Source organism: Salvelinus sp. IW2-2015, unplaced genomic scaffold (genome assembly GCF_002910315.2).
Source record: "Salvelinus sp. IW2-2015 unplaced genomic scaffold, ASM291031v2 Un_scaffold1307, whole genome shotgun sequence".
Taxonomy (NCBI): domain Eukaryota; kingdom Metazoa; phylum Chordata; class Actinopteri; order Salmoniformes; family Salmonidae; genus Salvelinus; species Salvelinus sp. IW2-2015.
Genome location: NW_019942831.1, coordinates 179,396 through 204,847, shown reverse-complemented (window position 1 = coordinate 204,847; position 25,452 = coordinate 179,396). Strand labels below are relative to the sequence as shown.

Sequence of the window (25,452 nt, the reverse complement as noted above, 5' to 3'; positions counted from 1 at the left end):
ACTCTTTTAGTGAGTTGTACATATCCGGTGGATAGAGCCGTTTATTATGTTCAACATAGGAGGGCCAAGCACAGGAAGCAGCTCTTCAATAGTTTAGTTGGAATAGGGTCCAGTATGCAGCTTGAAGGTGTTAGAGGACATGATTATTTTCATCATTGTGTCAAGAGATATAGTACTAAAACACTTGAGTGTCTCTCTTGATCCTAGTCCTGGCAGAGTTGTGCAGACTCAGGACAGCTGAGCTTTGGAGGAATACGCAGATTTAAAGAGGAGTCCGTAATTTGCTTTCTAATGATCATGATCTTTTCCTCAAAGAAGTTCATGAATTTATTACTGCTGAAGTGAAAGCCATCCTCTCTTGGGGAATGCTGCTTTTTAGTTAGCTAAGCGACAGTATCAAAAAGAAATGTTGGATTGTACTTCAGCCACACCCGTTGCTGACAGGTGTATAAAATCAAGCACACAGCCATRCAATCTCCATAGACAAACACTGGCAGTAGAATAGCCTTACTGAATAGCTCAGTGACTTTCAACGTGGCACCTTCGTCTTTAAAACAAGTCAGTTCGTCAAATTTCTGCCCTGCTTGAGCAACCCAGGTCAACTGTAAGTGCTGTTATTGTGAAGTGGAAACGTCTAGGATCAACAACGGCTTAGCCACAAAGTGGTAGGCCACACAAGCTCACAGAACGGGACCGCCGAGTGCTGAAGTGCGTAACCGTAAAAATTGTCTGTCCTCGGTTGCAACTCTCACTACCGAGTTCCAAACTGCCTCTGGACGCAACGTCAGCAAAATAAATGTTGATCGGAAGCTACAGGATACAATGACATTCTAGATGATTCTGTACTTCCTTCTTTGTGGGAACAGTTTGGGGAAGGACATGTCCTGTTTCAGCATGACAATGCCCGCATGCACAAAGCCATGTCCGTACAGAAATAGTTTGTTGAGATCGGTGTGGAAGAACTTGACTGGCCTGCACAGAGACCTGACCTCAATCCCATCAAACACCTTTGGGATGAATTGGAACGCCAACTTCGAGCCAGGCCTAATCGCCCAACATCAGTGCCCAACCTCACCAATGCTCTTGTGGCTGAATGGAAGAAAGTCCCCGCAGCAATGTTCCAACATCTAGTGGAAAGCCTTCCCAGAAGAGTGGAGGCTGTTATAGCAGCAAAGGGTGGACCAACTCCATATTAATGCCCATGATTTTGGAATGAGATGTTCGATGAGCAGGTGTCCACATACACTACATGACCAAAAAAGCCCATTGAATTGAATTGAATTGAATTGAGAGGGAGGTTAGTTCGACATAACAGATACAGAGAGAACCATTTCCCCTGGAGTGGACTGAGAAGTGGATCCTATCATGTCGTCTGCAGTGTAGAGGTGTAGAGTAGCAGCGTGATGGAGGAGCTTTACACACATACACACACACATACACACACCCATAACCAGCATCAGATGTCCACAGACTGGGGCTGCCATGTACCTCTGCTCAGCTCTGCTGGGAGGAACAAGCTTTTGACATTAATGTGGAGAGGACAGGCTCTCTGACAGACACGCTCAGGAGAGGAGGCTGTCCGAGGCTGCGTCCCAAATGACTCCCTATTCTCTTTATAGGGCAGTGCACTACTTTTGACCAGGGCCCTCTTGTCAAAAGTAGTGCTCTATATAGGTGGTAGGGTGCCATTTGGGAGGCTGACCTAGACTAAAGACCAGAACAGCCCTCTGGGACCATGGCTACTTGGATAGGAAAGCAACAGAGAAGGCTACACACTCAAGTACTTTTTGCTTAGGGGCTAGGAGTTCACGCTAAGCAAATACAGTACATATTGCCTACAGTATATTAGAGTTGATCCCTTGTCTTTCTCCCTCGTACTCTCAGTGCGCTCTCTCTCAAATCAAATCAAATTTTATTAGTCACATACACATGGTTAGCAGATGTTAATGCGAGTGTAGCGAAATGCTTGTGCTTCTAGTTCCGACAATGCAGTAATAACCAACAAGTAATCTAACCTAACAATTCCACAACTACTACCTTACACACACACACACAAGTGTAAAGGGATAAAGAATATGTACATAAAGATATATGAATGAGTGGTGGTACAGAACGGCATGGCAGATGCAGTAGATGGTATAGAGTACCAGTATATACATATGAGATGAGTACTGTAGGGTATGTAAACATAAAGTGGCATAGTTTAAAGTGGCTAGTGGTACATGTAATTACATAAAGATGCAAGATGCAGTAGATGATATAGAGTACAGTATATACATAATGAGATGGTAATGTAGGGTATTTAAACATTATATAAGTGGCATTGTAAAGTGGCTAGTGGTACATTTTTACATAATTTCCATCCAATTCCCATTTTTAAATGGCTGGAGTGAGTCAGTATGTGGCAGCGGCGCTAAATGTTAGGGTGGCTGTTTAACAGTCTGATGCCTTGAGATATAAAGCTGTTTTTCAGCTCTCCGTCCCTGCTTTGATTGCACCTGTACTGACCTCGCCTTCTGGATGATAGCGGTGAACAGGCAGTGGCTTGGGTGGTTGTTGTCCTTGATGATCTTTATGCCTTCCTGTGACATCGGTGGTGTAGGTGTCCTGTGAGGGCAGGTAGTTTTGCCCCTTGGTGATGCGTTCTGCAGACCTCACTACCCTCTGGAGAGCCTTACGGTTGTGGGCGGAGCAGTGCCGTACCAGGCGTGATACACCCGACAGGATGCTCTCGATTGTGCATCTGTAGAAGTTTGTGAGTGCTTTTGGTGACAAGCCGAATTTCTTCAGCCTCCTGAAGGTTGAAGAGGCGCTGCTTCGCCTTCTTCACAACGCTGTCTGTGGTGGGTGGACCAATTTCAGTTTGTCCGTGATGTGTACACCGAGAACTTTTAAAACTTTCCACCTTCTCCACTACTAACCCGTCGATGTGGATAGGGGGGTGCTTCCCTCTGCTGTTTCCTGAAGTCCACAATCATCCCTTTGTTTTGTTGACGTTGAGTGTGAGGTTATTTCCTGACACCACACTCCGAGGGCCCTCACCTCCTCCCTGTAGGCCGTCTCGTCGTTGTTGGTAAAAGCCTTACCCACTGTAGTGTCATCCGCCAAACTTGATGATTGAGTTGGGCGTGCATGGCCACCGCAGTCTGGGGTACAGGGATACAGGGAAGGGCTCAGAAAAACGGCACCCTGTTTGGGCCCCAGGTGTGAGGATCAGCGGAGGTGGAGATGTTGTTACCTACCCGCACCCACCTGGGGCGCGCCCGTCAGGAAGTCCAGGACCAGTGCACAGGCCGGGGTCGAACCCAGGGGTCTCGAGCTTGATGACGAGTTGTGGAGAGGTACTATGGTTTAAATGCTGAGCTGTAATCGATGAACAGCATTCTCACATTGGGATTCCTCTTGTCCAGATGGTTAGGGCAGTGTGCAGTGTGGTTGCGATTGCGTCGTCTGTGACCTATTGGGTCGGTAAGCAAATTGGAGTGGTCTAGGGTGTCCAGTAGGGTGGAGTGATATGGTCCTTGACTAGTCTCTCAAAGCACTTCATGATGACGGAAGTGAGTGCTACGGGCGGTAGTCGTTTAGCCTCAGTTACCTTAGCTTTCTTGGAACAGGAACAATGGTGGCCCTCTTGAAGCATGTGGGAACAGCAGAACTGGGATAAGGATTTGATTGAATATGTCCGTAAACACACCAGCCAGCTGGCTGCGCATGCTCTGAGGACGGCTGGGAATGCGTCTGGGCCTGCACCTTGCGAGGGTTAACACGTTTAAATGTTTTACTCACCTCGCTGCAGTGAAGGAGAGCCCGCAGGTTTTGGTAGGGGGCCGTGTCAGTGGCACTGTATTGTCCTCAAAGCGGGCAAAAAAGTGTTTTAGCTGTCTGGGAGAGAAAAACATCCTGGTCCGCGAGGGGCTGGTTTTCTTTTTTGTAATCACGTGATTGACTGTAGACCCCTCCACATACCTCTTGTGTCTGAGCTGTTGAATTGCGCTCGATTTTGTCTTGTACTGGGACTTAGCCTGTTGATGCCTTGCGGAGGAATAGCTACACTGTTTGTATTCGGTCATGCTTCCGTCACCTTGCCCTGGTTTAAAAGCCAGTGTTCCGCTTTCAGTTTCACGCGAATGCTGCCGTCAATCCACGGTTTCTGGTTTGGAATGTTTTAATCGTTGCTGTGGGTACACATCGTCAATGCACTTCCTTAATGAACTCGCTGCACCGGAATCAGCATATTCGTCAATATTGTTGTTGACGCATGCGAACATATCCAATCCGCGTGATCGAAGCAGTCTTGAAGCGTGGATTCAATTGGTCGACCAGCGGTGAAACAACCTGAGCGCGGGAGCTTGTTGTTTGAGTTTCTGTTTGTAGGCTGGAATCAACCAAAATGGGAGTCGTGGTCAGCTTTTCCGAAAGGAGGGCGGGGAGGGCCTTATATGCGTTGCGGAAATTAGTATAACAATGATCTAGGTTTTTTCCAGCCTCTGTAGCACAATCGATATGCTATAGAATTTAGGGAGTTTTGTTTTAATAGCCTTGTTAAAATCCCCAGCTAACGATGAATGCAGCCTCAGGTGTGTGGTTTCCAGTTTACAAAGAGGCAGATAAAGTTCGTTCAGGGCCATCGATGTGTCTGCTTGGGGGAATATATACGGCTGTGATTATGATTGAAGAGAATTCCTTGGTAGATAATGCGGTCGACATTTGATTGTGAGGAGTTCTAGATCAGGAACAGAATGACTTGAGTTCCTGTGTGTTGTTATGATGATCACACCACTTCTCGTTAATCATAAGGCATACCCCCCGCCCCTTCTTCTTACCGGAAAGATGTTTGTTCTGTCGGCGCGCATGCATGAAAGAACACAGCTGGCTGCACCGACTCCGGTTAGCGGTCCCTTGAGTTAGCATGTTTCCGTGAAGCAGAGCACGTTGCCAATCCCTGATGTCTCTCTGGAATGCTACCCGTGCTCGGATTTCATCAACCTTTATTGTCAAGAGACTGGACATTGGCGAGTAGTATGCTAGGGAGTGAGCGCGATGTGCCCGTTCTCCGAAGCCTGACCACAGAGACCGGCCTCGTTTGCCCCTTTTCGGCGTGCGCACAGGGTCGCCGGCTGGGATCAGATCCCATTGTATTGGGTGGAAGGCAAACACTGGATCCGTTCGGGAAAGTCATATTCCTGGTAGGAACGATGATGAGTTGACGTTAATCGTATATTCATGTAGTTCCTCCGACTGTATGTAATGAAACCTAAATTACTGGGTACCGATGTAAGAATAACACATAACAAAAACAAAATACTGCTATTTTCCAAGGAACGCGAAGCGAGCGGCATCTCTTTTCGCGCCGGGAAGTGGTCACTCTCTTTCTTTGTTTCTCTCTCGCTCTCTCACACGCTGTCTCTCTCTCTACTCTCTTTCTCTCTCTCATTCTGTCTCTCTATCTTTCTTTAATCTCTCTCTCTCACTCTCTTTCTCTCTCTCTCTCATTTCAAATTCAAAGTTCATTCCATTTCTTTCTCCCTCATACTCTCGTACACTTCTGTCTCTTTCTCTCTCTCTCTCTTTCTCTCTCTCTCTCTCTCACTCTGTCTCTCTCTCTCTCTTTCTTTCTCTCTCTTCGTCTCACTCTCTCTCTCTCTCTATTCTGTCTCTCTTCAATTTAAATTGAGGTCTTTATTGGCATGGGAACATATGTTAGCATTGCCAAAGCAAGTGAAGTAGATAATAAAGCAAAAGTGAACTAAACAATCAAAATTAACAGTAAACATTACACTCACAAAAGTATCAAAAGAATAAAGACATTTCAATTGTCATATTATATGCAAATAGTTAAAGTACAGAAGTTAAAAATAAATAACACATAAAATATGGTTTTATATTTACAATGGTGTTTGTTCAATGGTTGCCCTTTTCTTGTGGCAACAAGTCACAAATATTGCTGCTGTGAAGGCACACAGCCAAAATGAGAACAAAAATTAGATTTTTTTTCGAATTCTTTGTGGGTCTGTGTAATCTGAGGTAAATATGTGTCTCTAATATGGTCATACATTTGGCAGGAGGTTAGGAAGTGCAGCTCAGTTTCCACCTCATTTTGTGGGCAGTGTGCACATAGCCTGTCTTTTCTTGAGAGCCAGGTCTGCCTACGGCTGCCTTTCTCAATAGCAATACTCACTGAGTCTGTACATAGTCAAAGATTTCCTTAGTTTTGGGTCAGTCACAGTGGTCAGGTATTCTGCCACTGTATACTCTCTGTTTAGGGCCAAATAGCATTCTAGTTGCTCTGTTTTTTTGTTAATTCTTTCCAATGTGTTAAGTAATTATCTTTTTGTTTTCTCATGATTTAGTTGGGTCTAAATTTGTTGCTGTCCTGAGGTTCTGTGGGGTCTGTTTGTGTTTGTGAACAGAGCCCCAGGACCAGCTTGCTTAGGGGGCTCTTCTCCAGGTTAATTTCTCTGTAGGTGATGGCTTTGTTATGGAAGGTTTGGGAATCGCTTCCTTTTAGGTGGTTGTAGAATTTAACGTGTCTTTTCTGGATTTTGATAATTAGTGGGTATCTGCCTAATTGTGCTGTGCATGCATTATTTGGTGTTTTACATTGTACACTGGGGATATTTTGACAGAATTCTGCATGCAGAGTCTCAATTTGGTGTTTGTCCCATTTTGTGAATTCTTGGTAGGTGAGCGGACCTCAGACCTCACAACCATAAAGGGCAATGGGTTCTATAATCGATTCAAGTATTTTTTGCCTGATAACAATTATTATGTCAAATTTTATGTTCCTTTTGATGGCTTAGAAGGCCCTTCTTGGCTTGTCTCTCGGCTCGTTCACAGCTTTTTGGAAGTTACCTGTGGCCCTGATGTTTAGGACAAGGTATGTATAGTTTTTTGTGTGCTCTAGATGGAATTTGTATTCGTGGTCCTGGTAACTGGACCTTTTTTGGTACACCATTATTTTTGTCTTACTGAGATTTACTGTCAGGGCCCAGGTCCGACAGAATCTGTGCAGAAGATCTAGGTGTTGCTGTAGGCTCTCCTTGGTTGTGGACAGAAGCACCAGATCATCAGAAAACAGTAGACATTTGACTTCAGATTCTAGTAGGATGAAGCCGGGTGCTGCAGACCTTTCTAGTGCCCTCGCCAATTCGTTGATATATATGTTGACGAGGGTGGGGCTTATGCTGCATCCCTGTCTCACCCCACGGGCCTGTGGGAAGAAATGTGTGTGTGTTTTTTTAACCTATTTTAACTGCACACTTGTTGTTTGTGTACATGGATTTTATAATGTCGTATGTTTTTCCCACAACACCACTTTCCATCAATTTGTATAGCAGGCTCTAATGCCAAATTGAGTCTAAAACTTTTTTTAAACAACAAAGCATGAGAAGACTTTGCCTTTGTTTTGGTTGGTTTGGTTGTCAATTAGGGTGTGCAGGGCGAATTTGTGGTCTGTTGTACGGTATTTTGGTAAAAAGCCAATTTGACATTTGCTCAGTACATAGTTTTCACTGAGGAAATGTACAAGTCTGCTGTTAATGAAAATGCAGATGATTTTCCCAAGGTTGCTGTTGACGTATATCCCATGGTAGTTATTGGGGTCAAATTTGTCTCCACATTTGTGGATTGGGGCGATCAGTCATTGATTCCAAATATTGGGGAATATGCCAGAGCTGAGGATGATGTTAAAGAGTTTAAGTATAGCCACTTGGAATTTGTGGTCATATATTTTATAATTTCATTTCGGATACCATCAACTGCACAGGCCTTTTTGGGTTGGACTGAGGGTTTGTATTTTGTCCTATAGCTCACTCAAGGTAATTGGAGAATCCAGTGGGTTCTGATAGTCTTTAATAGTTGATTCTAAGATTTGTATTTGATCGTGTATATGTTTTTGCTGTTTGTTATTTGTTATAGAGCCAAAAAGATTGGAGAAGTGGTTTATCCATGCATCTCCATTTTGAATAGATAATTCTTTGTGTTGTTGTTTGTTTAGTGTTTTCCAATTTTCCCAGAAGTGGTTAGTCTTAACAAATATATTGTTAAGGTTTTCTACTGCTAAGTTACCACCTTCACTATTACAGTGAAATATTTTGTCCAGGAAATTGTCTAGAAGGGATTGCATTTGTTGTTGCCTCATAGTTTTTTGGTAGATTTCCACACTCCCTTCCTTCCATCTATACCATTTCATAATATTATTCAGTTCCTTTGGCTTTGATGCCTCATGACTGAACATAGCTCTGTTCAACTAGTGTGATTTTGCTGTGATCTGATAGGAGTGTCAGTGGACTGACTGTGAACGCTCTAAGAGCCTCTCCCTCTATCACTCTCTCTCTCTCTCTCTCTCTCTCTCTATCACTCTGTCTCTGTCTCTGTCTCTCTCTCTCTCTCTGTTTCTCTCTCAAGCTCACTACTCCTTCAATTGGGCTGAGCAAATATTGCTCATTACACCACGTTTATACTGTTTACCTCTCTGCCTGTCAGAAGTCAGGACAGCTCCGAATACGGAGAGGGGGATGAGGGAGGAGAGGAAGGAGAGGTAGAACATCTGGAACCGACAAAAGTTTTCTTCCGACGATCAGACTCCGAGAGCTGATTCGCTCGCTGCCATTCTGTCATTAGACTCGTAGCCTAAGCTCGATGTTCTAGCGTTCTCTGTACATCGTTATTGGAGGAGAACCTAGACGCTTGGCACGAGAGGGGATTCTGGCAATGACTAACCATTCAACCCTATTGCGCCATACACACGCACGGAGACACAAATACACACACACACAACTCTTCTCCTGACTCATTTATGATTATTTCTGGCCCATCATCCCATCCCCAGCCTGTGTAGTCATCCTTTACTCTTGATCTCTGTTAAGACTCTTGAGTCCTCCTAATTCTGTCCCAGTCGTGGCTCCCATCACATTACATGTGTACTAATGTGGCATCGTTCAGTGGTCCTGCTGACCTAAATAGGAGTGACATTCAGCAGACGAGGGGGTAGGAGGTAGAGGAGGGAGGGAGGGATGGAGTGGAGGGAGGGGCGCTGGGTCGAGAGCTGGGGGACAGGGTGGAACGCGGAAGCTACTAAAAATAACCTTCGGTTCACTCGTTCGCTCTCTTCTCTGGTGAAGGGCAGGCTGGGATGGAGGAGCCATGGCACAGTGGAGAGAGAGAGAGACAGAGAGCCTGGCCCTCTTTAATGAGGTTGGAGGTCGTTGGCGTACGCACACAAATAAACACACACGCCAGAGTACCGGTCTGGTTTCCAGTTCCACAGTGAAGACGTATGAGTAAGCTGGAGACATAGGAGAGCTCAGTCATGTCTAATGAGGTCACCTTTCACAGAGCCACAGTTCGCTGTGTACAGGATCACAACCATGGGGCCCTGTACCTTTTATCATAGGCTAAGCATTAATCCATATTAATGAATTAGGTGGATTTCATTTCTGCTGCTACCGCCTCAAATGCCTCAATAAAAGTCCAAGGTTTTTCATTAGCCGCTTAAACGCTGTAATGTTGGCCTGGAACAGAGGGGATGGATGGTTGAGAGATGGAGGGATGAATAAGAGTAAATTCATTTGAATTCAATCACTTTTTGACAGAACCCCTTTTGATTTGAACGAAACCTTCCATACATATTTGTAGAAGAGCTCGGAAAGTGACTTTGCCAAAGCATTCCAGAGATAAAGGTGCTCAAAGTTGACCCATTTTGCATACTCCATCATACCATGAGACATCTATATCCTTATCACTGGAAAAGATAAAAGGTTGAGATTTAAATAATTTAAAACCGTACAAACAGGGTTGTCAAACTATTTTAGAATTTCTGAAAAAAATGTTTTGTAATAAAAAACATGCATTTATTTGACCAAATACGCCAATTATATAAAAACATGTAAACTCCGATTTTTTTTCCATATCCACATACAGTACCAGTCAGTACCAGTACCAGTTTGGACACACCTACTCATTCTAGGGTTTTTCTAGGGTTTTTCTTTATTTTTACAATTTTCTGCATTGAAGAGTAATAGTGAAGATATCAAAACTATGAAATAACACATATGGAATCATGTAGTAACCAAGAGTGTTAAACAAATCAAAATATATTTTTGATTTGAGATTCTTCACAGTAGCCACCCTTTACCTTGATGACAGCTTTGCACACTCATGGCATTCTCTCAACCAGCTTCATGAGGTAGTCACCTGGAATGTATTTCAATTAACAGGTGTGCCTTGTTCAAAGTCAATTTGTGGAATTTCTTTCCTTCTTAATGCGTTTGAGCCAATCAGTTGTTTTGTGACAAGTTAAGGGTGGTATACAGAAGATAGCCCTATTTGGTACAATACCAAGTCCATATTATGGCAAGAACAGCTTAAATAAGCAAACAGAAACGACAGTCCATCATTACTTTAAGACATGAAGGTCAGTCAATCCGGAAAATGTCAAGAACTTTGAAACTTTCTTCGAGTGCAGTCGCAAAAACCATCAAGCGCTATGATGAAACTGGCTCTCATGAGGACCGCCACAGCAAAGGAAGACCCAGAGTTACCTCTGCTGCAGAGGACAATTTCATTAGAGTTCACTGCACCTCAGATTGCAGCCCAAATAAATGCTTCACAGAGTTCAAGTAACAGACACATCTCAACATCAACTGTTCAGAGATGACTGCATGAATCAGGTCTTCATGGTCGAATTGCTGCAAAGAAACCACTACTAAAGGACATCAATAAGAAGAAGAGACTTGCTTGGGCCAAGAAACATGAGCAATGGACATTAGACCGGTGGAAATCGGTCCTTTGGACTGATGAGTCCAAATTTGAGATTTTTGGTTCCAACTGCCATGTCTTTGTGAGATGCAGAGTAGGTGAACTGATGATCTCTGCATGTGTGGTTCCCACCGTGAGGAGGAGGAGGTGTGATAGTGTGGGGGTGCTTTCCTGGTGACACTGTCTGTGATTTATTTAGAAATCAAGGCACACTTAACCAGCATGGCTACCACAGCATTCTGCAGCGATACGCCATCCCATCTGGTTTGCGCTTAGTGGGACTATCATTTGTTTTTCAACAGGACAATGACCCAACACACCTCCAGGCTGTGTAAGGGCTATTTTACCAAGAAGGAGAGTGATGGAGTGCTGCATCAGATGACCTGGCATCCACAATCACCCGACCTCAACCCAATTCACCGCAGAGTGAAGGAAAACTACCCAACAAGTGCTCAGCATATGTGGAAACTCCTACAAGACTATTGGAAAAGCATTCCAGGTGAAGCTAGTTGAGAGAATGCCAAGAGTGTGCAATTTAAAAAAAGTAAAACCCTTGAATGAGTAGGTTTGTCTACACTTTTGAATGGTACTGTATGTTGTAGCTTACACCCTATTTTACACCATCAAACGTTTTTGTGTTGTGCGCGCCATCGGTCGAGACACAACATGGTGGTAAATACAGGGTGGGTGTCATGTTTAGGCTCATACGTGTACTAACATTTGAATAAAATGTCATTTTCAACTTTCAAATGGTACCACAAAGATGGCCGGAGGTCTACACATCAGAGAATGTTGACTTGAATGGGAAGATCTGTTTTAAATGACACTGTCAATCCTCCATAGGAAACCTGTTGAAATCCTAGAAAATACAGGTAATAGAATAGACATGACCATTGCAGTTGATATTCGATGGTGGGTGGACAGGCAGTCATCTTTGTGGAAGTAATTTGAAGTTCTAATTTGAATTGAATTGAAATGTCACTGGTATACCAGTTAAATTGTGTTTTTTCCCCTATGAATTTAATGACACCCGCAGTGTTTTCAAGAGCATGTTGTGTCTCAGCTGATGGCAGTGCAACACTAAAACCGCAGATGATGTGAAATAGGGTCTAATCTACAACATATGCGACTATAAAAATACATCTGAGTTGACTCGTTTTGTGATAATTGACGTTAAGGTTTAAACAAATATAAGGTTAAGGTTTAAACAAATTTTGGTAGTAGTACCACCAAAAACAAACTAAACAGTATTGGACTTAACATCAAAGGGGAGATGGTATATGAAAAAGCAGAGGTTGCCAATGAATTCAACTCTTTTTTTTTACTTCTGTTGCCAGCAAGCTGGTTAGCAAGCTGCCCACCAGTTCTGGTTTGTATGGAAGCAACCAAGTCAAGAAGTATTATGTAGAGTTAGGGGTTCAGCCAAACTCCTTTTCTTTTGCAAAAGTAGCAACAGCCAAAACAGTCAGTATGCTGGCAGAGCTTAAATGCTCCAAATCCACAGGCCTGGATAATATTCCTGCAAGGTTTCTAATAGATTCTGCTGAGCAAATTGGCCCTTGTATTACGCATATTGTTAATCTCTCTCTTGAACAAGGCACCTTTCCCAGGGACATGAAACAAGCTAAAGTTATACCTCTGTATAAGAAGGGGATAAAGTCTGACCCTGGGAATTATAGGCCTGTATCTATCCTCTGTGTAACATCAAAGATCCTGGAGAGAATTGTACATGAGCAAATGTATGAATATGTTAACAAACAGGGTCTAATGTATGATTTTCAGTCGGGTTTTAGAAAAACATACTCCACTGATTCATGTCTACTTTACTTGACTGACTTCATCAGGAAAGAGATTGATGAGGGAGATCTGTGTGGAATGGTACTGCTTGACCTACAGAAGGCCTTTGATACAGTTAACCACTGTCTCCTAATCTCCAAACTGGAGGCACTGGGGTTAAGCAGTATCCCTCTAGGCTGGGTAAAGTCCTACTTGTCAGGTAGGGAGCAAGTGGTAGAGATGAATGGTTCACTGTCTCAGGCAAAACCAATGAGTTGTGGCATTCCGCAGGGGAGCGTGCTTGGGCCTCTGCTGTTTTTATTGTATATTAATGATATGAAAGATGCTTGTTCTTGCCGTCTTTTTTTTATGCGGATGACTCTACACTTCTGGTGTCTCACAAAAGTWAAACTATGTTGGAGAGCATACTTAGCACAGAGCTTACTAACATTAGCATATGGCTTGGAGATAATAAGCTATCTCTGCACTTAGGGAAAACTGAAGCAATTATTTTTGGATCCAGACCTAAATTGTGTAGGTTGTCTGAAATCAGAGTGGGGTTAGGGGGTGAGGTGCTGACTACTAAAACCTCTGTTAGCTACTTGGGATGTATCCTTGATGGAAGCTTGGGAGGTGTGAGCATGGCCAATAAGGTGCTAGGGAAGGTTAATGCCAGGACTAAGTTTTTGGCTAGAAAGTCCAAGCTGCTTGATAAGGACTCCATGAAAGTGCTAGCTACTGTCCTCATTCAATGCCATTTTGACTATGCTAGTACTTCCTGGTTTGGGGGCTTATCTAAACTTATGAAGGGGAAGCTCCAGGTAGCCCAGAATAAGTTGATCAGGGTAGTATTGAAGGTGAGTCCACGTACTCACATAGGCAGGAGCTGCTTTCAGGAACTAAACTGGCTGCCTGTTGAGGCTAGGGTGTCCCAGATTAGACTAGGTTTGGTTTACAGGAGTATTTATGGTCCTGCGCCCAGATATTTAAGTGATTACTTTCCTTGTGTTAGGGATGCACACAATCACAGCACCAGATCAGGTGTTGCTGATGTGTGCTTATACAGGTTCAGGAGTAATGCTGGGAAAGGTACTTTCTTGTATACTGGAGCCTCAGAATGGAATGAGTTGCCTCTGCCTATAAAAACAACGTCCTCTCTGGACAGCTTTAAAAATAAAGTAAAAATATGTTTGATGTCTTCTGTGCCCCTATGATGTAACTGGAATGATGAGATAAATGTTCTTCTTCTCTGTTTTTGTTTAATTATTTCACTGCCATACTGTGTTTGATCTTGTATAGCCATCTTGTCTCAAGAGGACCACAATGGAAATAAGTCCCAGACTTTATTGTGTGTTATCCTCGATGATTTTATTCATGTGCATGTATGGCTTTTAAGTTTTATGTGTGCTTGTTTTTTTAAATGGTCGAATTAATAAACTAAACTAAATATATATATATATATATTTTAAAACTTTTTTTCAAGAAATAAGAAAATAGTTTGACCACACTGTAAGCTTTTAAAACGCAACCGTTTATATGTCCAGTGATGAAAACATGTACGGAAAGTTTTGTTTAATTCAAAAGGGATGCTGTTGAAAAAGTGACTGAATTCAAATGAATTTACCCAGAAGGTATTGAGAGAGCGGAGGAGAGGTAGAGGAGATGTAGAGGGCCATGTAAACGAACAAGGTGGTGGAGGGATGAGAGAGAGGGATGAATTTAGTTTTAAATCGTTGTATTTTTATTTGAAGGTGTATATCAGCTTTAATACTGCAGATAGATTGGGGTTTCTATCAAAATAACTGTTTGCATCATTTCTAAAATCCCTTATTTTTTATCATATATTTCCCCCCAACCCTACCACCCCTCTCCTGATGAATAAATGAAGGTATCGACAGAGGAGTGTAGGAGAGGAGAGGTAGAGGAGAGGTATAGAGGGCAATGTAAATGAACGAGGGGATGGAGGCCAGGTATGGAGGGATGAGAGGGAAGGATGAATAAGAGAAGGTATCGACAGAGCGGAGGAGAGGAGTGAGGAGAGGTAGAGGGCCATGTAAATAAGACATAAGTGGCGGATGGAGGGAGGGAGGGAGGGAGGGGGCTGCTGATTAAGAGTGAGAGGAGCTTTGAGGCTTTCAAGAGGGTGTCCTGAGGTGAGCTTTGACTTTCTTTATAGGGTTGAATTAAACATGTGTCTCTGTGGGCTGAGCCACTCCTGACAATGACACACACACACGCGTTCTATAACTTCTGTATTCCCACGTGCTCCGCCACTACAGACGTCCAAAACGCAGGACACGCATGTGTGTGTGTGTGTGTGTTGCACCGCTCTCGTCCATGCATTATGCAACCCTTTTTGTTTTATATTTTTAATTAGATTGTTGTTTATGCTGTTAAGCATGATGGGAGATTGTGCATCCCTCCGATGAATTATAAAGCAAGGTTGGCTGAAGAAAGAGAAGCGAACAGAGGGAGAAAGACATAAAGGAGAGGTAGAATATGCCAGAGGAGTGAAGGATAGAGAGGGGAGAAATGGGAGAAAGGGGGAAATGAAAGCGTGAGCTGAGTGTATGTTTATTTATTTACCCTTTGTTAAATCAGGCTAGTCCCATAGCAACTGATGCTGTGCAAGCAGAGTCAGGCAAGAGATGAGTGGCTGTTAGAACAACCATCCCTCCGCTCACGGTCTCCTCCTTAACCCCCGTATCTCTCTTTCTATCGTGCCTCGTCCTCTCTTCATCTGTCACTCTCTATCACATGGGGCCCATCGAGCCCTCTCTATCCCTCTCCATCTCTTTAAATACCAGCAGAGAGAAGACTATGGCCCTTTACAGCTGCATCCGACTCCCCTCATTTCCTCGCCCTCCCAGGCCTGACTCGCCCCGCTCCTCGCCTCTCAACTCTGTCATCCAAAGGCTCATCCAGCAGCCACTTACTCTCCTCAATCGTCCGACTAATTAATTTGGATACCGAGCACACCACACAAGAGAGTTGCCACGCTTCCAAGACTCAGACAGCGCTGAAGGCGAAGTGAGAGCTCTGGGATAAGGAGGAAACGGAGTCAGGGGGAGCCCATCCTGCATAGTGAACGGGTACTGACAATGCCTTTAGCATAAATTGTCTTCTAATAGCTTGGCGAAAGCAGATCTCAATGGACAATGATATGCACACACACACACACACACATACACACACACCAGAAAACAATGGCTGTGGAGACATCTCATAGATATAGTTCAACAGAGCTCCCAGAAGGCCACATTTCTGCTGTAGTGCCCTACATCTCCCCATCGCATGCCTGCTGGAGCCCTGCCCTGGCCCTAGGGAACCAGTGTCGCCCGTACCGCCGTACCACAGTGCGACAGCCACGCTTACAGTTTAAACATTAACAACAGACAGAGCCCCTCTGAGCTTTTGTCTTCCACCGGAATGAGCTTAGGCTCTCCGCTGGATGGAGGGAGCGGTTGATGAGGGAGGGAGGGAGAGATGAAGAGACAAGAGAAAGKGGTGGTCTATTTATATGGGAGTCACATGAAGTTGCCTGCTAATGTCACTGTGTGACTGTAATTTCTGGTGTCAGTACGACAGTGGTGAGACACGGTGCCCATGTTAGCTGCTGCCGTGGAAACAGGCTGTTTACGGTCAGGCCAACAGGGACTAACTGACATCCTCCTCTTAAAAGAGAGAACTTTACATGCAGTTATTTAAGGAGCAGGAGGAGAGGTAACCTGATCCTAAATCTGTATTGCCAATGGGTGACAATAACCATAGGAGTAGGCAAGACAGTACAAACAGATCTGGGATACGTCTAGGAGAATTCTCCCTTTCTTCAGGCTGTTAACCGTGGTGTGTAGAACATTTGTCTTCCTAGAAGTGTGGTTATTCACTAGTTTTAAGTCTATTTCTGTTAACTGGAAGATAAGGCACCAGAGAACCTTGGAATGATTGCCGATGGCGAAAGAGAGGGAGGGAGAGCGATGTAAACAAGGGAGCGAACGTCCAAAAAGAAAAGGATGACCTAAGAAAGGGAAAAAGAGTGAGTGACAAATGGAGGGAGCAAGACAGAGCAGGATAAAATAGAGGCAGGAGGGGCAGATGAGGGATGTGGATGAGGGATGTGGATGCCACAGAGGTGGCAGAGCGGCGGCGAGAGACAGTGATGAAGTGGTGGAGGGCGGAAGAGAGGAGAAGAAGGGACGAATAATAGATGAGGACAATAGAAGTGCATTAGAGAGCAGGGGGTGGTGAGCAGAAAAACAGGGACTCTCTCACTGTCCGTCTCAAGGGCATGTTGACCATGACCTCAAGCAGACAGATTGGGARGTGTGTGTGCGTCTGTGTGTGTGTACGTGTGTGTGGACAGGCCGTGAGAGCACAGGAGGGGGGGAACAGAACAGGGACACGCATCGTGTTAAATGGAAGCAGTGGATCCAGTTGTCCACGTTAAAGCAGGTGACACAAACTGACAAGGTCCCTGTCCTATGAATAACTAGCCCTCTCTTACTGCTACGTCTACTTTCTATAGAACAGTCTCCTTTCTATTGAGTCTCATGGAGGCATGAAAATCACTTTCAAAACCTAACTGCTAAAAGTCTGGTATAAATGTTTTGCTTTATGTGAATAATATCAAATTGTCTGTGGTTCGTATAGTGAACTGTCAGATGGGAAAAGATTAGATTGCGAATCATTTTCAGCAAAGGTGGTCGTGTTCACAACAGGCTACCCAGAATGCACGAAAACAGCATCCTCACTCACTTCTCCGTCCTCGCCCTCGACCTCCCTCGGGTTGTACCCCCTCCCTGCCCTCTTTCTCCCCCCTACGCACCTCTGCCTCCCCTCGACCTACCCTCCCTCCCCCTGCTACCCTCTGTGGTAGCCTGTCATATGGCGTGTGAGTGGTCCTCTGTTCTGCGTGTGGAAGTAAAAACTAGCTGTCACCGTGACGATGCTGCATCTTCCTGTTGGAATTCATATGAAAGGCACAACAAAGGAGGTGGCTGCATGGTGAGGTCACGAGTCATAGAACCATCMTTCGTACATTATTCATGGGACACTTCCCTGCCCGCCTCTACGATACACACACACGGCAGCTCCAGACATCGCGTTTGTACCGACACGTCGCAACAAGGTCATCCGTCAGCGTTTGATTGAATTTGGGAGAAAATATTTTGGTTTTGATAGACTGTACATTTTGTTTGTTTTGTTTATATTTGTTTTGACGATTTGCGACTTTGGAAGATGGCAGGGTTTCTTTTCCTCGCTCGCCGTATGTCATTGCATCATGACATTTTTAAATCTGCTTCCACTCCACATTGTTTGGACTTTGCTTGCATAATTAAGCAGCGAGGGAAGCAGACGCCCTGAGATGGTGTCTCCTGACGCGGGACATGTTCTCGAGGAGAGTTAGGAGGTTGTAGTTGGGGAATTTAATTGAGTTTTGTGTCAGTCCATGTCCAAAGTACTGATTGTCTTTCTCTCTGGTTTATGTTGAACACAGAAACAGCTGTCTACACTGGGCCTGACCGAAGCCTGGGACCAGAAGGCCGCTGATTTCTCTGGGGCCTCTGTGGCCTAGGGCCATAGAGAGGGGAAAGGGCTCCATCTAGGGGCTGTCCTTCACTGGGCCTCCCTGGAGCTGGGCTCTGAGGCTGGGGAGGGAGCGACCGAACTGGGGGACGAGAAGGTGGAGAAGCCCAAGCTGTTCTACGCCGACCACTCCCTCATGGTCCTGGTGAGGGACAACACTACAGGGGCCCTGCTACTGATGGGGGCCCTGGACCAGGCTTGGGGGCCCGCCCTGCATGATGAGCTGTAGTGGGACCTCCGGAGACTACATGACAATTATTGGCCCCTCAGACTCAGAATCTCTTTCTCTCGCTGCACTCACAGACACACATGCTGTTGCAGTTGGGACTGACAATCTGCCCCTCTCTCTCTCTCTCTCTCTCTCTCTCTCTCGGCTCTCTCTCTGACACACATTCACAAAACCCAGCCGACTATCAGACAGTTAGACATTGTGTTTTGTAGGCTGACTGACTGGCCCATTGAGACTGGCACTGCCACTCACTGTGACACATTATCAGGCTGCGACTAGCTGGCTGTCACGTCTTTACACTGACGAATAACACCCCCTCTTACGGCACACATGAATGATAGTAATGGAACAGAATACCTGAAAATACTAAGTCAGAGAGACTGGTACACACAGACAGACAGACAGACAGACAGACAGACAGAGGCACACACACACACACACACACACACACACACACACACCACACACACACACACACACACACACACACACACACACACACACACAACACACACACACACACAACACACACACACACACTTGGTCCTCTCTTGTCACTGGTGAGAGAGTCCACAGTAACAAACTGACAAACAAGCTGACATTCTGACAAACCGATCCGGCACCAGTTGACAGACTTTAACAACAACAGGACTCTAACAATCACAGACGGAGACACTGAAACACCCTGAGTCATTCCAGGAGACAGGCGGAGGTAGGCAGACCAGGTGGCGTGGCGGGCAGATGAAGGGTGCTCTCTGTGGGCCAGATAAGCTGGCTAGAGGCACCCCCTCCCCTGGTCCCCTGGGCGTCTACTGGAGGAACGATTGTTGTGTGTCAGTGTGTGATAGATATGATTGTGTGCTCCTGTGTGTGTGTGTGTGTGTGTGTGTGTCCTTGTGTGTTCTGAGAAGAGTGATCGCTCAGCCAAGTGGTTATTGATGGGCCTGGCTTAATGTTAATGTCTCTAATGAGCCAGAACTGCTGTCAACAACACAGTGGGACCAGGAACCTTTTAACCTTTTAATTCCATCGGGACCAATGGAGGCCAGGGATTTAGCATTGTGTCACAAAGTTGTAACCAATCTCTGGAGACCAACCAGTTAACTTTAATGTAGCTCATTTTATTATGGACTATTGATGTCAACGTCAGTGTTATATGAATTCGTATTTCTTTTCGATGTATCACAATAGTGCAGGGTGTGTGTGAAGGAAAACTATCAACTGCTAAGAGATGGCTATGTTGCATGCAATTGAGTGGGCCGTTTTTCGTTTTTTTTTTATAGCATGAAACATTGCTGCACTGCATATTGTTAGCCTTTCATCCCCCAACGCTTCAGCGAGACAGCTCCTCATTTTCCATGTCAACAAATCTGTTATTTTTCAATTTTGCGTTGCATTTCTCAATCCCCACACCTGCATTTAGCACTGATAGAGCAGTTAATTGAGGGCACATAGGCAATTGTTGCCAATTGAGTTGAGACAACAACAACTGTTGACAGCAGGCAGCAGTGATATAGACAGAGTGCTGCGTTAAAAAAAAAAATCTAATGAATCATCCTCACACTAAACTAGATTGGCTAGTCTGGAGCTTCAGAGGTCTATGAAACTAGCTTTAGAGGCTAGAACACACATCAAGATAGTGAGCTTTGAGTCTAGACAAATTGCAAACTGATAATGAGGGCCTAGAAGGACCCTTAGCCCCCTTGGCTCTCTATGGCTGCTACACTTACCCAACAAACTTCCCGTCCCAAAGGCTCCAAAACAAGCAAAGGGAAATACGTCCTTCTTTTCATCTTGACAAAAATGAATTATTGAGAAATAGAACGAACGAATGGGGGGGAAAGGACTCTCTCCTTGCCATTCATCTTAAAACAGAATGTGTCTCTGTGTGTAGGTRTGTTTTATTAAAACGTTTTAGCCTCTCGTTTTCTGCTGATTCCAATGGATGCCTTAGTGCTTTGCTAGTCACACAGACATCCAAGACGGCATTATTACTTCTGGAGGGCCTGCAATGTTTGTGACCAAAATGGAAATATGTTTCAGTTTCTTGGGGGGTAAACGTGAAAATGGGTAGAAACATCTGTCCTGTTAGGGGGTCATGTAATATGCTGCTCAGAAACCATCCTGTGGCCTGCTAATGCACATTTGTGAAGTATCTGATATTGTAACACAGCACTACTACTGCTTTGCTAAGCTACTAATTCCGAAGTACAGGGCTGCACAGTCAAGATTTAGGGCCCAGAGTTTCTCCTGACCGCGTGACCCAGGGCTAGCGCCCAGAGTTTTTCTCCTGACCACGTGACCCAGGGCCCAGAGTTTCTCCTGACCGCGTGACCCAGGTCCCAGAGTTTCTCCTGGCCGCTTGACCCAGGGCCAGCACCCAGAGTTTACCTTGATCAGTCTCAGATCACATGGCCAGGAAAAACTCGGCCCTAAATCAAACCATAGTCTAACAGGAACACAGGTAAACAAACCCATTTTTGTTTATCTCTTATATAACAGTTTGCTGTTGTTCTGGCTGTGTGTGGGCTGACTAAGCCTCACTGCAGTAGTAATGTACAGTATAAGGTATAAAGAGCAGTGGCTGAGTAAACACAAGGCTCCATTGACAGGAGGCTGATGAGCCTGCGGGCTGTTGTGTGTGTGTGTGTGTGTGTGTGTACATCAGTCCTGCTCACTCCTGCATCAGCCCTCTTGCTGACTCAACTTCACGTTCTGCTCAAAAGCAGCTAGCAGAGAGCAGTTGCACCAACCAACCTAGCCCCACACACACAAACACACACACACAGACTGTGAGGAATATGACCTCGCAAAATAGTGTATTTAGTTACCTTCTGAGATGCAGTCAAATCTCAAGGCACATTGAGTCAAATACCGACACAGCTCTAAATGTGTTTTAAATGTACAGCTGTATCATTCTGTTTCTTTTGACGTGTCTTGAGACTGTATTCCTCCATTTCCTCTGGTGCTAGAGCTACAGCACGATTAATCAATAGATGCATTGCACCTTCAAGAAAATGTATGTTTGTGTAGATGTTTCCAASACAGCATAGAAAGACTGAACAGTTAACTCTCTCTCTCTCTCTCTGAGAGAGGCCACAGAGCACAGCCGTGTTTCTAGATATCAGACTATCTGTGCGTAGAATAGAAAAGTATTTGAGTTGAATGCGTTATGGGGTTGAGTGACATTATCACAGGCAAAAGCTTCCAACATAACATATGAAGGGGTTTAGGGAATTTAAAATTTAATATATATATTTTTTAATAAATAAAAAATAGAAATAGCGGGCCATGAACTTCAACTCCCCTGCTGCTTTTTGTCAAGGTTCAGCTTTGAGCTGCCTGGGCCCATTTCCTGATGCACAAGAAAGGGTTGAAGGAGTGCACTCTCCGTCTCTCAGAGTCTAGAGGAATCCCAGACGTGGTACTTACCCTTTCGTGTAAAAAGCAAGTGGCTCACTATGGCTGTGTGATCCTCAAGGGTCAACGAATCGAAAGGAATCTTACTGGTGCCTGTCCATTTTCGCCTTGTCCATTTTAAAAACTTGAGATGTGGAAAATGGTGAAAAGTGAAAGTCAGATTTGTTAGACTGGAAAAATGTGTTTCAAACTTGTTTCATCCTCTTAGGAATTACATGTTGACATTTGAGAGGGTTCTTTGGGTAGGCCTACAGTTTATTTTTCCCTATCCAATATGCCACTCCATCCTTACATGATTGATACATTGGAGGAGAGCAACAGAGGAGTTCAGACAGTGAATAGGCCTACTACAGTAAGGATGTATTTTGTTATATTTAAATGAGTAGATGCCCCCATGGCCTTGATTTKTCCCAGTTAGCAATGTTTACATTGGATATGTCCAGTCCAGTTTAACATTCATAAATCAAAATGTTTCAATGGCTAAGCCTTGGCATCCCAGGRACTCTCCCTGCAGTGAGTCAGATTCTCTTTCAAAGCATAATATGTATTGTTTTTATCAACAGGAATGTCATGTGTCACTTTCGCTACAGAAAGTGACACATCTAATGCTGATCAATTTTAAAATTAGCATTCACTTGGTTGGCCTACCGTGATTTTGTAAAATGTGTAGTGACAGTTGGTTGTATTCACTCAAACATGGCATGCTCACTCAGTAATTATTCTCTGCCACACCTGCCRGATTTCTCACTGTGCTGTTTGATAATGAAATCAATGTGATATGGTATTTCTAATGGCTATTTATCTGAATTTGTACGCGCATATTTTTTTCCACGAACCTTTCCTACATCTGCATCAGAATGGGGTAGCCTAATTATCATGATGACGAGATAACATACTGATAACGTTACCGTACAATCAATTGGAAATCATTCGTTATCAGCAAATTGGGACATGAAAGCTCACATCCCATCAGTGTAGAGGGCTTGTCTTCTCGTGAGGTGCGACTGCAACAAGAACGGGTACGAGCATGTGGAACACGTGCAAAGCAACCCCCTCTCGTGTGCCGTTTCTATGGAGACGTGTCTACAAGCGCGCCTCTACAAAGCCGGAGAGTGGAGACAACAACCATCGAAGAAACCGATAAAGTTGTCTAGCCAGTTTACTTCAAAACTATTTTATCACGCCATTTCGTATCTAGTGGTTTTAGAGCATGTAAGAATGAACAGTATTGGTGTAGGTGTTATAGCTAGGTAAATCATTAAACACGTGGAGTTGCAGACAGTTATTACCTGACGGAAGGTAAGGTGGTTGTCAAGTAGCTAGCGACGTTACTGTAGCTACCGTTACCGTTGTTAGCTAACTCTATTTGGTCTGCAGCTAGCTAGTGAAATGCTGAAAAGTAATTCTACTCAATATAGAAATGTACAATTTTGGAAAGGAAATTATGGATTTATCATGCCTTCAGAGGCAAACCCATCCTGCAATAAAATAATGACGAGCTTATAAAGAAAGAAATGTGTATCAAGTTACATTAGCTAGCTACAGTATGTTCAATATACAGTAGCTAAGCATTTTTTATGCTCACTTGACTGACACTCGTTAACTCCAACTGGGACAATTCTTGGTGGCTTTCCTCTGCAATAACCGTCCACTGTTTGACATTAAATCCCAGTACTGTATCCCTAACAGTTCGTTCATCTCTGCCAGAAGCAGACTCAGTCTATATTAATGTTATTGATCACTGTCAACTTTACCTGCTCCCTCCCATTTCACATCTAAAGGGAGGGTGTATTTCAAAGGGTTTTCTGCTAACTTTCTTTTTATTACTCCCTTTCTCTTCTTTCCTCAATAACCTGTCTCTTTTATTACATAGCTACAGCCCTTAGAAACGGACAACTTGGGAACKTAATCAAAGTTTTAATAAAGACATGGTCACCCTGCCAGCTTTGACAAGTGAGGTGGCTGGCTAAACCAGAGAGGGGATATCAGCCCCAGATAGATAAATAGTTCATGAACCTGTTGCCGTTTTGAGTTTATTACTTTTGTCTCAGATGTTTCCTCCAGACAGCAGGACTGTCTGTCTCACACAAATTTGCAAGCATTTACTCCCTTGGCTGGACCACCAGATTGTCCTAGGGAAAGGGGGATACCTAGTCAGTTGTCCAACTGAATGTATTCAACTGAAATGTGTCTTCCACATTTAACCCAACCCCTCTGACTCAGAGGGAGTAGGGTTTCCTATGGAGGGGACTTAAAGGCTCYGTTTATTCACCTTTACTGAGTCAGTGTATCAGTATATCTTTCTTTTTTTATTCTCCTCTCCTCTACAGCTGACGACAAACATCAGCGGCTGGTTCGTTGGCCATGGCGGACCCAGAGACGCCCCGCTCGGGCAAGTCCTCGGGCAAGTCCAAGCGCTCCAGCTCTGGTAAGAGCAAAAAGGCCAAGAACCAGAGCATCACGCCTGCTCCCGAGGAGAGCCTGCCTGAAGACAAGGAGACGCAGCCTGGAGGTAAAGGCCTAGAGGAGACATAACCAAACCTGAGTGCCAGGAAGTCTGTTTGTGTTATCGTGCCAACTCCTTGTCACTCATTGTCCACCCTCTGCTGGGTCGGAACAACAGGATGCATCCGGYGTTTAGGGGAAATGGAAAGAGAGCCTGTGATGCGATGTCCGCTTTTGGACTTTAATACGGTGACACTCTTAACTCCTCCTCCACATTTACTGGATTGGTTGAACAGTGCAGAAGAGAACATCCCTTACAACAAAAAAATATATATCGTCATGATCAGAAAGAAAGAAACGCCTGCTACGTTAAGTTCCTCATTGTCATACCGAACATGTTTGCCTTGAGAAGGACAGCAATAGAGTTGGCAGGATTACACAAAGAGATCGTAGACCAGGMTAACATAACCAAACCTGGACTCTATATACTAACTAGTCTAGCATGTCACGCAACCAGGCTCATGTTCAGGTGGGTGCGATCAACGCTATAAACGTTGCACGTAGAAATATTGTATTGCGTATAGAGCAGCTTGCCATTGTCTTACATCAGACAGCGTGTCCATTCCGCCTGCACTGATCTGTCTCGTTTCTCGCAACGGACAGTGGGATAGATGAAGAGTAGTCCGGCTACAATGGGCTGTCTAACGTTCACAAATATTACCTAGGCCACATCGTCTGTTGCTGAACCCCATTTCTGCCTCAAAACAGTCTAAATGAATCTAAGCTAAAACAAAACATCTGTCAATAATGCCGATGTTTTTTGGTGAAGAAGTCGGCCCATTTTACATCTAGCTCAGGATTATTTTTGAAATTTGACTATGGGCACAAAGGCTAGCATAAATGTGTCCAGCAACARCTGAGCCASTCACTGAAATCATCTTTGACTGAAAAAATGCTTTAAGATAACAGTCAGTTCCTCTTAATTGTGGAGCTGCATGTCTACAACTTCAGGGTAGTTTAAACAGGCTAAGCATGCTTTTCATGTCAGTGAAGAACGAGCTAGCCGGCTGCGTCAGTAAGCTAGCTAGCAACAACCATTGACATTAAAACAACAGTTAGCTACACAGCTGATCAAGTCACTGCACTGGCAACCAATGTCCTTGCACAGAATTTGTGCAGGAAATAGCAACCGTTTCCCCCCCCCCCCTCACTATTTAAACACTGTCACACGTTAAAAA

General features: G+C 44.4%; 1 protein-coding gene and 1 pseudogene across 1 annotated transcript in view; both read left to right on the top strand.

Moving 5' to 3' along the window:
• Positions 1-18,349, top strand: part of LOC112070381 (serpin H1-like) — an 83,411-nt pseudogene extending 65,062 nt beyond the window's left edge.
• Positions 18,350-24,133: 5,784 nt separating this feature from the next.
• Positions 24,134-25,452, top strand: part of LOC112070380 (dynein axonemal heavy chain 2-like) — a 74,933-nt gene continuing 73,614 nt past the window's right edge. The window contains exon 1 of the mRNA XM_024137799.1: positions 24,134-24,281. Within this exon, the coding sequence (XP_023993567.1) occupies positions 24,134-24,281 (148 nt within the window). The remainder of the gene's footprint in view (positions 24,282-25,452) is intronic.